We start from the raw sequence: 13316 nt of genomic DNA, 5'->3' as shown, positions 1-13316 counted from the left end.
GTCACAGCAGATGCTATGTTGTCCCCAACATCTTCAAGGTTTATTCCTGAAATAGCATACTAACTTCTATTTTACTGGATAGCATTGACCTTACATTGGCTCCAGTATGACGGATTATTTTTTTATTCTTCCGAACCCCTTTTCTTTCGCGTGTGTGAATTTTACCGCCTGCCTAGACCTGGTTAACCGTTTCTGTGAGCAGGTCCTCAATTTATTACTTTGTCCCTACTTTCCTGTCCTAGCCCCATCTTCCCCGGGTGTCGACTCCGTCCCCTTGCAGCGCACAGGCAGCCAGCATGGCCAGCAGAACGCCGCCGCAGCCACCTTCCAGAGAGCCAGCTATGCCGCCGGCCCGGCCGCCAATTACGCAGACCCCTACCGACAGCTGCAGTATTGCCCCTCTGTTGAGTCTCCATACAGCAAATCCGGCCCTGCCCTCCCACCCGAAGGCACCTTGGCCCGGTCCCCGTCCATTGATAGCATTCAGAAAGACCCCAGGTGGGTAAAAGCCTTTTTCTTTTTCCTAACATGATGTCTATACCAGGCATTGTTATGACGTTGCTTTGTTTATTCATGATATGATTACATTATTAGCACTGGCTGACTATTTAAGGGTTGACTTTGCTTGGGTTTTATGATCTTTTGTTTGATTTGGGATATGGCTATGTAATGTGGATCTCTACTACCTTCTGTGGTTCAATACCAAATGCTAGAGATGCTCTTTCGAGCAGAAGAGCTGTAGGTGTTTGAGATTTTAGCTCTTTGATAAGGTCTAGAACAGCTGTCTCTCGTGCAGTGGAAACTAAAGAGTGGGGATTGTGTCTGTGAAGTGGCTACACGTGTTTGACTCCAAACTATTATGGGGTAGGTGTCTTACTGTCTCGGGGGAGGCATGGTTGTCCCCACGTATGTTTCTCCATATCAGAGTATAAATGGGCTCACCTACCAGCTTATACTAGTAATTGAAAATGAAGAAAATCCATATTCCCTTCATTTCTGCAGGTCTGGAAATACATATTAGGAAGCAGTTGCTTGGGGATTGACAAAAACCTGAACACAGTGTAGTCAAGAAAGTGCTATTACTGAGGTGTGTTTCTTTTGTGCTTTCGTTTTTAGCAGGGGCAAGGGATTTCATGATGTGCTGCTTGTGAAGTTGGAATTGAATTCTGCGGAGTTAAACGATGTTTTATTCATAGCCATTGGATTTATGCTGATAGAGCCCCATAAAGATATGTCTGCATCTGTGAACACTGTAGAGATGTCAGATTCCTAGGATTTTGTTGTTTTTTTTTTTCTCCTGTCTTTTTGTGACAGGCAGGGCATGTGATTTGATTCTGGTGGTATCTTTAAAATTCATCTTGAGGGTAGAGCACACGAGTGAACATGTACTCTATTGAGGGACTTGGATAACTTCTTCTGCAAAACGGTATCACTCCAGCAAGCGTATAAAAAGCGGAATGGGATCATTTCGTGGTTCTCTGAGATAGCTTCTTTAGCACGATTCAAACCCGCTTGGAGGGTCCATGTTAAGTTTTATATTTGGTATAACCTCCATTGTAAAAGTGAATCATAACAAATGCTTACCTTTAACTACTGGAAATAAGAAGTGTATTTATAATGTACCGCACCCAGGTGATCCTTGTTTTCAGTCTCAATAGCTGTCTGTACCATTTTGGCTGTGGAATCTGCCCTAGATCCTTAAATATTCTCGGCAAGTGTTGGATAAAATGTTCTTCAGAAAACACCTCAAAATTCTCTGTTTAAAAAAATTTTCCTTGGCATGCTACTGAAAAGGTATTGAAGTAGAATAATAGTAAACTCTTATGAAATACCCACATTGAAAATAATATATATGTATATAAGTGAATTGGCAGTTGCTTGTATTTCACATGGCATATTTAAATTGAGAATAAACATGTTTTGTCTCCAATGAAAAGGTTTAAATTTTCATATTAGGGCAGTTTGGTTAACAGAGAAACGAATTTTATGTTTCCCTAGCTACAGCCTACCTTCTGTATTTTATTCTGTGCATTAAATGCATTTTATTTTATGAAAGTGCATTCTTTCCATTTTATATTGCTATCACTTTCATAGCCTTTTTTTCTTCTTTCAGTATATTGTCAAAGCTCTTACCTTTTCCACTTATAGATTATGTCACTTACAGTTATTGACTGCCTACTATAAACCAAAAAAAGAGAAGCACCAGTAAAAAATGTTACAATAAAAAAGGGACTTTTTTAAAGGTAATATGAAAAATGCTGGCACTAACAGTCGTGTGTGTAAAATTTATGTGCAGATCAGTGTCATACGAATTACAAGTTCTGTGTTATTTTTCAAGAATACTAGGCATTGACCTTAGTATGTGTTTATCTGAACAAAATCATATGACCATTCTAAATTCAGATATTTTAAAAAAGCTAAAAATTAATAGAACGGGAACTAGATCATTGTGGTTCGGTATAAAAGGAGCTAGTAACCTGGCATCACGTAAAATGGATGGAGTCTATAAAATGCAGTGATGCCTCATATGGAGGATTTATTAAAATAAACATGCCAAAGTGTTCACATTTAATTGGGAGATATCCCAAGTCCAGAATGTGATCCCCAAATATATACTTACAACATTTTTACATTTTCCTCGGAGTAGGAAGTTTTGGTTCTTCATAAAAGAATCTTACTAGAACTTACATATTTCACTTCTAGGAGGCAAAATTATTTATTCCAGCATTATGGCTTGTAATTTAAACTTTAGGTTTCTTCTAAGCTTTTATACATACATATAATTAAGAGGATTTAAAAAGTTTTATTTATCATTAGCTACTAGATCATGTTATTAAATACCTCTTCACTATTTTATATATATGTATATATACACATATATATATATTTGTTTATTGCGTGTTACTTTTCTCAAAGCACTTTTACTTATATCTTTTACATAATCCTCCTTTGTGAGCAGGAAGTGATGTCATCCTATATTTAGTTCCTTAAATAAAGGGAAAATTGAAGTACTTAAATGATTTGTTGAAGATCACATTGCTGATGGTTGGATTTAGGACGTTACCTCACATATTGGCATAAACGTTTAATTCTTTGCAAAACATGAAAAGAATGCATTTACATTTTTATGATTTTTTTCGAGGATAAGTGAATGATGGTAATGGTTATCTGTGTGCAGGAGCTGGGAAGAACAAAAGAAATTATATTTATTTGTAAATTATAAGTAGATCTGCTATTCCTGATAATTACTTATTGGATATATGATCTTTGTTTTCTTTTTAATTTTTTTCCTTTCTTTTATAATATCTACCATATTCATCTTATTAATGACCAGTGTCTTTGCTCTATTAAAGGGTTTTTAATGTTATCCCATGGGGAGTTTTTGAGCAAATACTGCATATTGAAATAGGAATTCTAAATCATGTTGAGTTACTCTAAGCTATAGGTAGTGGCTGCTATTCTGTGCTGTCAATTCTGACTCATAGTGACTCTGTAGGACACAGTAAAAGTGCCCCATAGGGTTTCCTAGACTAATCCTTTTTTTTTTTTTCATTTTTTCCCATACAAAGATTTATACATACATTGTTATATGACTCTAATTGCTTTCCCCATACTGTGACAGCACACTCCTCCTTTCCACCCCTTATACCCCATGTCCATTCAGCCAGCTCCTCACCTTCTCTGCCTTCCCATCTCTCCTCCAGACAGAAGCTGCCCGTTTAGTCTCTTGTATCTACTTGAGCTAAGATGCACTCTCCTCACGAGTATCACTTTATGTCCCACAGTCCAGTCCAATCCCTGTCTGAAGAGTTGGCCTCAGAAATTATTTTAGTTCGGGGCTGATAGAGAATCCAGGGGCCATGTTTTCCGGGGTACCTCCAGTCTCAGTCAGACCATTAAGTCTGGTCTTCTTATAGAATTTGAGTTCTGCACCCCACCTTTCTCCTGCTCCATCAAGGACTCTCTGTTGTGTTCCCTGTCAGGGTGGTCATTGGTGGTAGGCAGTCATTGGTGGTAGCTGGGAACCATCTAGTTCTGGTCTCAGACTGATGAAGTTTCTCATTTATGTGGCCGTTTCTGTCTCTTGGGCTAATACTTCCCTTGTGTCTTTGGTGTTCTTCATTCTCCTTTACTGCAGGTGGTTGGGACCAGTAGATGCATCTTAGATGGCCACTTGCAAGCTTTTGAGACCCCAGACGCCAGTCACCAAAGTAGGATGCAGAACATTTTCTTAATAAGCTTTGTTATACCAGTCGACCTAGATGTCCCCTGAAAGCATGGTCCCCAGACCCCTACCCCTGCTACTCTGTCCCTCAAAGTGTTTGTATTCAGGAAACTTCTTAGCTTTGATTTAGTCCAATTGTGCTTCCTAGACTAATCTTTATGGGAAGAAGCTCTGGTGGTGCAGTGGTTCAACGCTCAGCAGCTAACCAAAAGGTTGGTGGTTCAAACCTACCAGTGGCTTCTAGGGATTAAAGACCTGGCGACCTACTCCCATAAAGATTACAGCCTGAGGAGCCTGATAGTGCAGTCTAGTCTGTCTTACAAGGTCACTATGAGTTAGAGTCGACTTGATGGCACACAACAACAGCTAGGGGAGTAGATCACCAGGTCTTTTCTCCTGTGTAGCAGCTGGTGGATTTGAACCATTGACCTTCTGGTTAGTAGCCAAGTACTTAACCATTACACCACCACGGCTTGCCTTTTTCTCATTGATGCTTGACTCAGTCATATGGATCTTGGTGAAAATTTGGACTTTCCACTTTTCCAGTGCCTCTGCTCAAAACTGCCCCCATGATGTACTCCAGCAAAAAAAGTTCATGAACCTTTTATCCAAACAGATGGTAAAATCCAGTGTCCCCCTTTTGAAGTCAACAATCACTAGGAAAATGGTTTTTTGTGCACTATATATAAATTTTATTTTAGAAACACATTTGCTAGAAAGTTTTTATTTTTAATTTATATATTCCATAAAATGTGAATCTCTTCAGGATTATTGACATGGATAATACGTTTCTGGGTGCTACACCAAAAACTGAGTTCCATGTCAGTTGATTTTTAGCATATGCATAAAACATAAATCTTGGAATTCAGTTATATAAAAGAAGTATCAGTTATGTCAGGAATAATTAATTTTTAAAATTTGATGGATGAAATAACTAGAAATTATATACCCAGGTATACTAAACATACTATAAATGTTCTTGTCTATAAAGCAAGAAAAGTTGTGGCTAAGACATTTACTGACATAATTTAATGTGTAAGTTATAGCAACCGTAGTATCTTTAGTCATGTTTGATTATCCTCTTATAAGATGTTGAAAATCCTTGAGGTGCATTATCTCAAAATCAATTTTTCAAACATGGTAAAACAGTAATTATTTACAGTAAAATTCTACCTTTCTATGTTACTCAGCGTAACAAAGAAATACATACAATGGAGCATTTTTTTTTTTATTGAAGAAACATTTATTGTAGAATATACTGCGTAAGATGCTGATCTCAGAGTTCAAGTTAGCAACTGCTTTTTAAGTTGGCTGTATCACACTTATACTCTGTGTAGTTATTTTGTTTTAAGGTACAATATTTGATAATGTAAAAGCATATTTTAAAGAATCATCGTATACGTTTCTACTGTTATATTTGATACTATGAAATATTACTAGAAATTATTTATTATTGAATGTTATAACGTCGTTAATGATTGGATGTTATAACGTTGTTGTTAGGTGCAGCAACTGATAGCAACCCTATGTACAACACAATAGAACATTGCCTGGTCTTGCGCCATCCTCACAGTCATTGCTGCATTTGAGCCCATTGTTGTAGCCACTGTGTCAGTCCGTCTCATTGAGGGTCTTCCTCTTTTTTGCTGACCCTCTACTTTACCAAGCATGATGTCCTTCTCCAGGGACTGGTCCTTCCTGATAACATGTCCAGAGTATGTGAGAGGTAGTTTTACCATCCTTGCTTCTAAGGAGCATTCTGGCTGTACTTCTTCCAAGACGAACTTGCTCGTTCCTCCGGCAGTCCATGGCATATTCAGTATTCTTCACCAACACCATAATTCAGCTGCATCAGTTCTTCTTCAGTCTTCCTTATTCACTGTCCAGCTTTCACATGCATATGAGACGATTGAAAATACCATTCCTTGAGTCAGGCGCAATTGTTGTTAGGTGCCGTCGAGTCATTTCTGACTCATAGCGATCCTGTGTACAACAGAACGAAACACTGCCCGGTCCTGCACCATCCTCACAATATTAGACATTATTAAATAAAATTGGTTATAAATATCACCAGGTAAATCTAGGTAAAGAGTATATTCCAAATGCTGTTTTTCTTTGTTTACCTGCCCACAAAGTATACACATGTAGCATATAGTCAGTTGAATGCTCAGGTATAGTACAAAATGCTTTTAAGAAGTTAAAGATACTAAAATATTTTTGTCGATCTTAAAGTTTGACACAGTCATTAAGTAAAGTAACCTTAGTTACCTAAGTCACTTACGTAACATGGCTGAAGGATTTGCAATAAAACTGTGATAGGATATTCTTCATAGTCCAGTTCTCTTGCATGACAATCTCTAAGGAGTTTACTTATAACTTCAAATGCTGAATAAGCATTTATTTAACCGTGGAAATGTCAGAGGGGAAAATGCCTGAATTCACAACTTAAAGACTCAAAGTCCACAGAGCACTCAGAGGTGTCTTATTTAGTCAGGCTAATTGCAAGCTCAACAAGGGCCCCTTGTTGAATGCCTCTAGCAACAGGCCACTCACTATCTCCTGAAGCATTAGGCCTTATAAAATCATCTATATTGATATGAAATCTGCATCCTTTGTAAGTTCATTCCGTGATCTTATTTCTGACGTTGGAAGTCTCATAAGAATAAACCTATCCCTTCTGCAAAGACGGCCTTTGAAGACAGTTATTACACTTCTCGCCAACCCCCAGGGCCCCGTGATCTGTGCTAGCTGCCCTGGTTCTCTGAGCTATTGTTTCTCCGTGGCCTCCTCTGGAACCCCTACAGTGGCTAGTCTCCCCCCTAATCCCCTTTTAAACATTGCCAGCAAGTGCAGAGATGAAAAACAAGCATTTTTCTCGGGGCAGCCTGAGCTCCTAGTAGATTTTCTTGACAATGAGATGAGAATACGGTTGATTATGGTGATGATAAAGCAATGATAAATAAGTTTAATTAATATGTTCCATGCTCAGTGTTAAGCTTTTCATATTCATTATTTAATTTAAACCTTCCCAAATTCCTATGACATGACTTTTTTATAATGCCAGTTTTACATATGGGAGCCCTGGTGGTGCAGTTGTTAAGAGCTCGGCTGCTAACCAAAAGGTCAGTAGTTTGAGTCTACCAGCCGGTGAAAAACCCTGTGGGATATTTCTGCTCTGCCCTATAGAGTTTTTATGAGTCAAAATTGACTGGACAGCAATGGGTTATTTTACATATGGGGAAACCGAGGCTCGAAGAGCTAGGAAATGAACCAAATTGATCTGACTTCTAACCCTGTATTTCTAACTACTGTGAATATTGATACCAATATTTACTGTGTAATCAAGTAAAATGCCAAGACTTTCCACATGTGGCTTCTGCAAAGCTATGAGTAAATAATCTTTACCTCGAATTATATATTTTCTTTTTATCATAAATGAGGGACTTTACATTCACTTCTTGGTAGGCAATTCTATTATTTAATGCGACAAAATTTATTATCCAATATAATTGCTGTAATTCACTGCTCCATGTCACTTGCAAAAAATTTTAAAGGCCCTCAGTATCCATGAAAAGAGCCCTGGTGGAACAATGGTTAAGCACTCAGCTGCTAACCCCAAGGTGGGTGGTTGGAACTCACTCATGGCTCTGTGGGAGAAAGACCTGGCAGTCTGCTCCTGTAAAGATTACAGCCTCGGAATCCTACAGGGCAGCTCTGCTCTGTCACATGGGGTCATTATGAGTGAAAAATTGGCTCGATAGCACCTAACAACAATAACAATACTGTCCATGTATGTGAACTAGAAATAATGTACCTTCCTCATAAAATTGTTGTGAAGATGAAATATGTTAATAGAATAAAGTCCTTGGAAGAGTGCCAGGCATAGGCAGGGCTCGTTGTTAGCCATAGTCACCACTGCTGGGGTACCTATTACTTCTGCCACTGGGAGTACCTGGGGACAGAGGTTTCTGCCAAGAATGGCATGTGGGTGTCAGAGGCCTGGAAGACATCGGGGAGGGCATAGAGGCCATGATCTCTTTGGAGGAGTGTTGGAAAGACCAAAAAGGCCCAGCAGCCGACCCTGGAGGATGCCCTGTTGGGAGGCCAGCAGTGGGAGGGGATCCATTGAGTCCAGAGCTCAGGTCAGCGGGGAGCAGGGAGGAGGATGAATGGAGGACCCAATCCTCACAGTCAGTAAAGTGAACTGGCAGATGGATATGGAAGGCTTTACTGCAAAGATTTTTGTTGGTTTCACAAAAGCCTACTTTATAGGATTCCTTTCACCGTTTTAAGGTAATGTTCACACAAAATACTAGTCTGTGCCGATGTTGATTTTCCCATAACCTAGGATATTTGTTTCTGCTTCCTGTCTTCGAAATCACTTGAATAAGGAAACGATTGCATTTCTAAAATCAGAACGCATTTCTAATACTATACCCCCACATCATTTATACTGAATTAGGTTCTGGTATAGGGACCTCCATGACAGTATAGGTAAGAATGATCAAAAATAGGCAGTCGTGACTGATGAGTAACTGTACCCAGAGTACTAATTTGTTAATTAATTTGTCGCTAGCAGATACTCCATCAGTTGTGATAGAGAAGATCTTTGTTTTGTGTTTCCTTGGTATATAGACTTTTCTCTAGGGAACCACTGCTCCGTTCCCCTCAGACCAAATGCTTTTGGTGAAATGGACTCTACCCCAAGTTTAGACGTTAGCTTATACCTGGCTCAAGAGCTGATTACCCATAGCTGTTCCTATCTGCTAGCCAAGCCTCTGGGTATATGGAGAAGTCTGAGAAACCCAAGGTCAAGCTCTCTAAAGTGCACTACGTTCATTCTGGACCTTCCGACAATATTTGGGGGAAAAAGCCACATCCAAGCTTACTTGAGCCAACATATAGGAGCAAAAACCCACTATATATCCCTCTCCTTCTTCTCAGCATTGTTCACCCTCCCTCACACACACAGTTGCTCCCTCCTCTGCTCATCCCTTCTGGAGGTGGCCATGGCGATCTCTCATTTGGTCTCCGTTATGAAGTTAGGAACTAAGATGTCCTTGGTCACTTAACTTGGGTCTCTAATGACTTACCAGTGGATCTATCTCATAATACGCTTATACTATTTTCCCAGAAATTCCCTTAACCCTTCTGTTGTTGTTGTTGGGTGCCATAAGTCGATTTTGACTCATAGCAACTCCACGTGACAGAGTAGAACTACCTCATGGGGTTTTCTTGGCTGTAATCTTTGCAGGAGCAGATCAGCAGTCTGCCTTAGGCCAACTACAGTCCCTGTTCCAGGGACACAGCTATTATCTTTCCTGATGTGAAGCAACTAAGAAATTTCTTACAATGATTAAATTACCTTGAACGCTTTACCAGATAGGCTTGGAGGAGAGACTAGACCTGGCGACCCCATCTAGTGCCAGGGGATCTTGGATCACTGGAAGTCAGGACTCTGTAAAACTTCAGGTATCTTTAGTCTTTATTTTAAGGTCCCCAATAATGTTAGGTACCATGATAACACATAGAAACAAAACAAATTGGTGGTTTAAAGGAATAGCGTATTAAATTCCCAGATAGAACAAATGATTATTTTGTGGTATGATTATTATGTTCTAAGTGTATTAGTTTAGCTAGTAATTCATATTACTTCCTGCTTCATAGTGAATCTCTGTTTTCTTCCTGATAGCCAGCTTTCTGTGTGTGATGCCTATAATGTGAAGGTTAGTGTCATGGACTGAATTGTGCCCCCAAAAAATGTGTGTATCAGTTTGGCTGGGCAGTAATTCCCAGTATTGTGTGATCATCCACTGTTTTGTCATCTGATATGATTTTCCTGTGTGTTGTGGATCCTGTCTCTATGAAGCTGATGGAATGGGATTGGCAGCAGTTGTGTTGATGAGTCAGGACTTGATCTGCAGGATTGGATTATGTCTTGAGCCAGTCTCTTTTGGGATGTGGAAGAGGGAGGTGAGCAGGGAGACTTGGGGATCTCATGCCACCAGGAGAGTGGCGCTGGGAACAGAGCATGTCCTTTGGACCCAGGGTCCCTGTGCCTGAGAGGCTCCTGGACCAGGGGAAAATAGATGAAAGGGACCTTCCTCCAGAGCCAATAGGGAGAGGACCTTCCCCTGGACTTCTGGCCTACTGGAGTGTAAGAGATTGGGTTTCTCTTTGCTAAAGCCATCCATTTGTGATGTTTCTGTTGTGGCGGCACTGAATATCTAGGACAGTTAGTGTTAAACTGGATTTAGACATCCTCATAATGGAAAGGGAGTGGGACCTTACAGGTGAAGTCATTCCTTGTGCCAGTAATTGAGGGGTGAAGAAAGTTTCTAAGGAAGGAAACTGGAGATGGAAAGGAGGACAGTTTGTAGGTGAGGAAAGTAAATCTGTCTCTTCATCTTAATGGTGAAAGAAATGATCAGAATGTTTAAGCACACAAACGAAGTATGCATATTAAAATGGTGCCCCTTGGAAAAAAGCCGAGAACTAAAGACTAAAAATGAAAGGATCATCTTTCCCTGGAATCTCATGGAGAGTTAGAGACCTGCAAATCTAGACAGGCAACTCAAAAATCCGAATACTCTAATGTATTCCCACTCACTTGCTTATTTATTTATTTATTTATTTTGTTGTTGTTGAGAATATACACAGCAAAGCATACACCAATTCAACAGTGTCTACACGTACAATTCAGTGACATTGATTATATTCTTCAAGTTGTGCAACCATCCTCACTTACTTGATACCTTTCAGAGTTCTGTGAAGTGGTTTTAAAAGGTCCAGCTTCAAAAGGAATCAAAGGAAGATTTGTGGATCCATTTTAGTGAGATTATAAAAAGCTCATTAACATAAAAAGCAAACCTGTGCCATTGAGTTGATTCCGACTCATAGCGACCCTATAGGACAGAGTAGAATTGCCCTGTAGGGTTTCCAAGCAGCGGCTGGTGGATTCGAACTGCTGACCTTTTGGTTAGCAGCTATAGTTCTTAACCACTGCTCCACTAGGGCTCAAAAAAAAAAAAAAAAAAGCTCATAGTGCTCATTAATTTGGAGGCACTGACATCTACAGAGAGAAAATTAGCATTTTATAGTAAGAAAACATATTTTGAGTTGAAATTCTATTGCTCATGATACAGTAGATGTTGGTTCCCACAAGTGAGAGTTCTCACCAGGGAAAGAGAACCCAAAAACAGTTGGCTTATTTGGTTAAACATTCTACAAGGGCTGTTCTTCTTCTTGGGGCAATCATGACAATCCTAGACATTGTTTTGTTAAGAAAAGTGGCATTTTCTTCAGTGCAGTGGTGCGTTTGTATGATGACTGTCAAAAGTTATGGGTCTCTTCTGTCTCTATCTGTCCATCTATCTATCCATCCACTCATCCAAGCACCCACACCCTCACCCATCCATCCTTACATCCATCCATCTGCGTCCATCCATCATCCATTCGTGGGTTTATTGCTTCTGCCCTCATTTATCCAGAGACCTACAAAACTTACATAAGCACAGTTATTACTGTGACAAAAGACACACAATAACAAGGTATTGATTTTCCTTCTCATATATTTATCCATTTATGTACTTTATCAGACTCTCTGCCTTTTTTCCTTTTATTATTTTTTACCTTTTTTTTTTTTTAAAAGAAGGAGTACTAAACATTTTTCATTCTTGAAACCTGTGTTGGTAGGATATTACAAATGAAAAATATAATTTCATAAAATCAGACAGATAAAAATTTCTTTCTCTTAGAGAAATATGAATCAGTCACAGTAGCTATGAGAATATGGAAAAGCACATTTCTGGTTGGTTGGTTGTATATTTAATTGGAATCCGCATAGGTATGCTCAACCATTTGAAATCACATGGTGTTCAAAGTGGTCCATACATCTCACAAAACTTGGTCAGTTCCTAATTAAAAGGACTTCCTTTCTTTATTCTTCAATTTCTGCTGCTGTATCCATGGGAAACCAATTTCATTTTTAGCATATCTCAATTTATCCTGACAGTCCTCCTTGTGTATTCCACCATAAGCCAAAATCTGAAATCCTCTCTGGTCATTACATGTGCAAACCAGCTTCGATATTTGGCTCGATGTCATAAGTCACTTTTCTTCATTGTCTGAACATTTAATTGGGGACAAAAATGGAGCATTTGAAACTTTTGTTGTCTTACAAGGTAGGTGGTAGTTGACAGTCAGTTTGTAACTAATGGACATTAATTTCCATTGCTTCTTGAGATGTTTTGCAGCTAATGGTGTTCATTAATTTGGTGGTACTGACATCTAAAGAGAGAACATTAGCATTTTATAGTAAGAAAAAATACATTTGGAACAGAAATCCCATTGCTCATGATACAGAACAATGTGGCAAGTGTAGTAACTTCTGTTCTTTCACCAGTTTGAAGATCATGTTCAGCTACCCTGAGTTGCCAAAACAAGCATGATCTAGGGTTTATTTAATTCTGTTGAAAAGAGAAGAAGGAGAAGAATGAAGAAGAGGAAGGGGAGGGGGAGGAAGAACAAGGAAGAGAAGAAGACACCCAGCGGGAAATTCAATGGGCAGTCTTCCTATACATACAGAATATTTTATGTACGCAAATGCATGAAAAACCAAACCAAACCCATTGCCGTCAAGTTGATTCCAACTTTTAGCGACTGCGTAGGACATAGTAGAGCTGCCCCATGGGGTTTGCAAGGAGTTACTGGTGGATTCGAACTGCTGACCTTTTGGTTAGCAGCCGAGCTCTTAACTACTGTGCCAGTAGGGCTCCAAAATGCATCCAAGGGGGCAATAGAACATGCATCCTCACTTTTTCATTGCCTTACTCTCTCCATTTTATAGGGACATGTCAGTAACTGCTTTGCTCTTTCAATTGTCTATTTTTTGAAATTTCATACTAGAACATGCCTGTGGGACACCAGTTTGGGAGCCTCTGCCCAGATGGAGCCAGGATACTAAGAAAGCCAGACTGTGTAGAATAACTGGGCCATTGGCAGCAAAGCCACTTCAGGAAGGGCCTCGGTTACCCTCTGCTGCTCTGATGAAGGGTGCTCAAACATGGCCCTAGGGTGGTTCCCCCTGACT

The 13316-nt window shown here is 39.6% G+C and overlaps 1 protein-coding gene across 2 annotated transcripts in view; it reads left to right on the top strand.

Moving 5' to 3' along the window:
• Positions 1-13316, top strand: part of CTNND2 (catenin delta 2) — a 993502-nt gene that overhangs the window by 500381 nt on the left and 479805 nt on the right. For both annotated transcript variants that reach the window (XM_004380288.2, XM_004380287.3), the window contains one exon: positions 243-498. In XM_004380288.2, coding sequence (XP_004380345.1) covers positions 243-498 — 256 coding nt within the window. The remainder of the gene's footprint in view (positions 1-242; positions 499-13316) is intronic.

This window comes from Trichechus manatus, unplaced genomic scaffold (genome assembly GCF_000243295.1).
Source record: "Trichechus manatus latirostris isolate Lorelei unplaced genomic scaffold, TriManLat1.0 scaffold00072, whole genome shotgun sequence".
NCBI lineage: Eukaryota > Metazoa > Chordata > Mammalia > Sirenia > Trichechidae > Trichechus > Trichechus manatus.
Note: the sequence above shows the minus strand (reverse complement) of the source record. Positions and strands in the feature narration are given on the sequence as shown.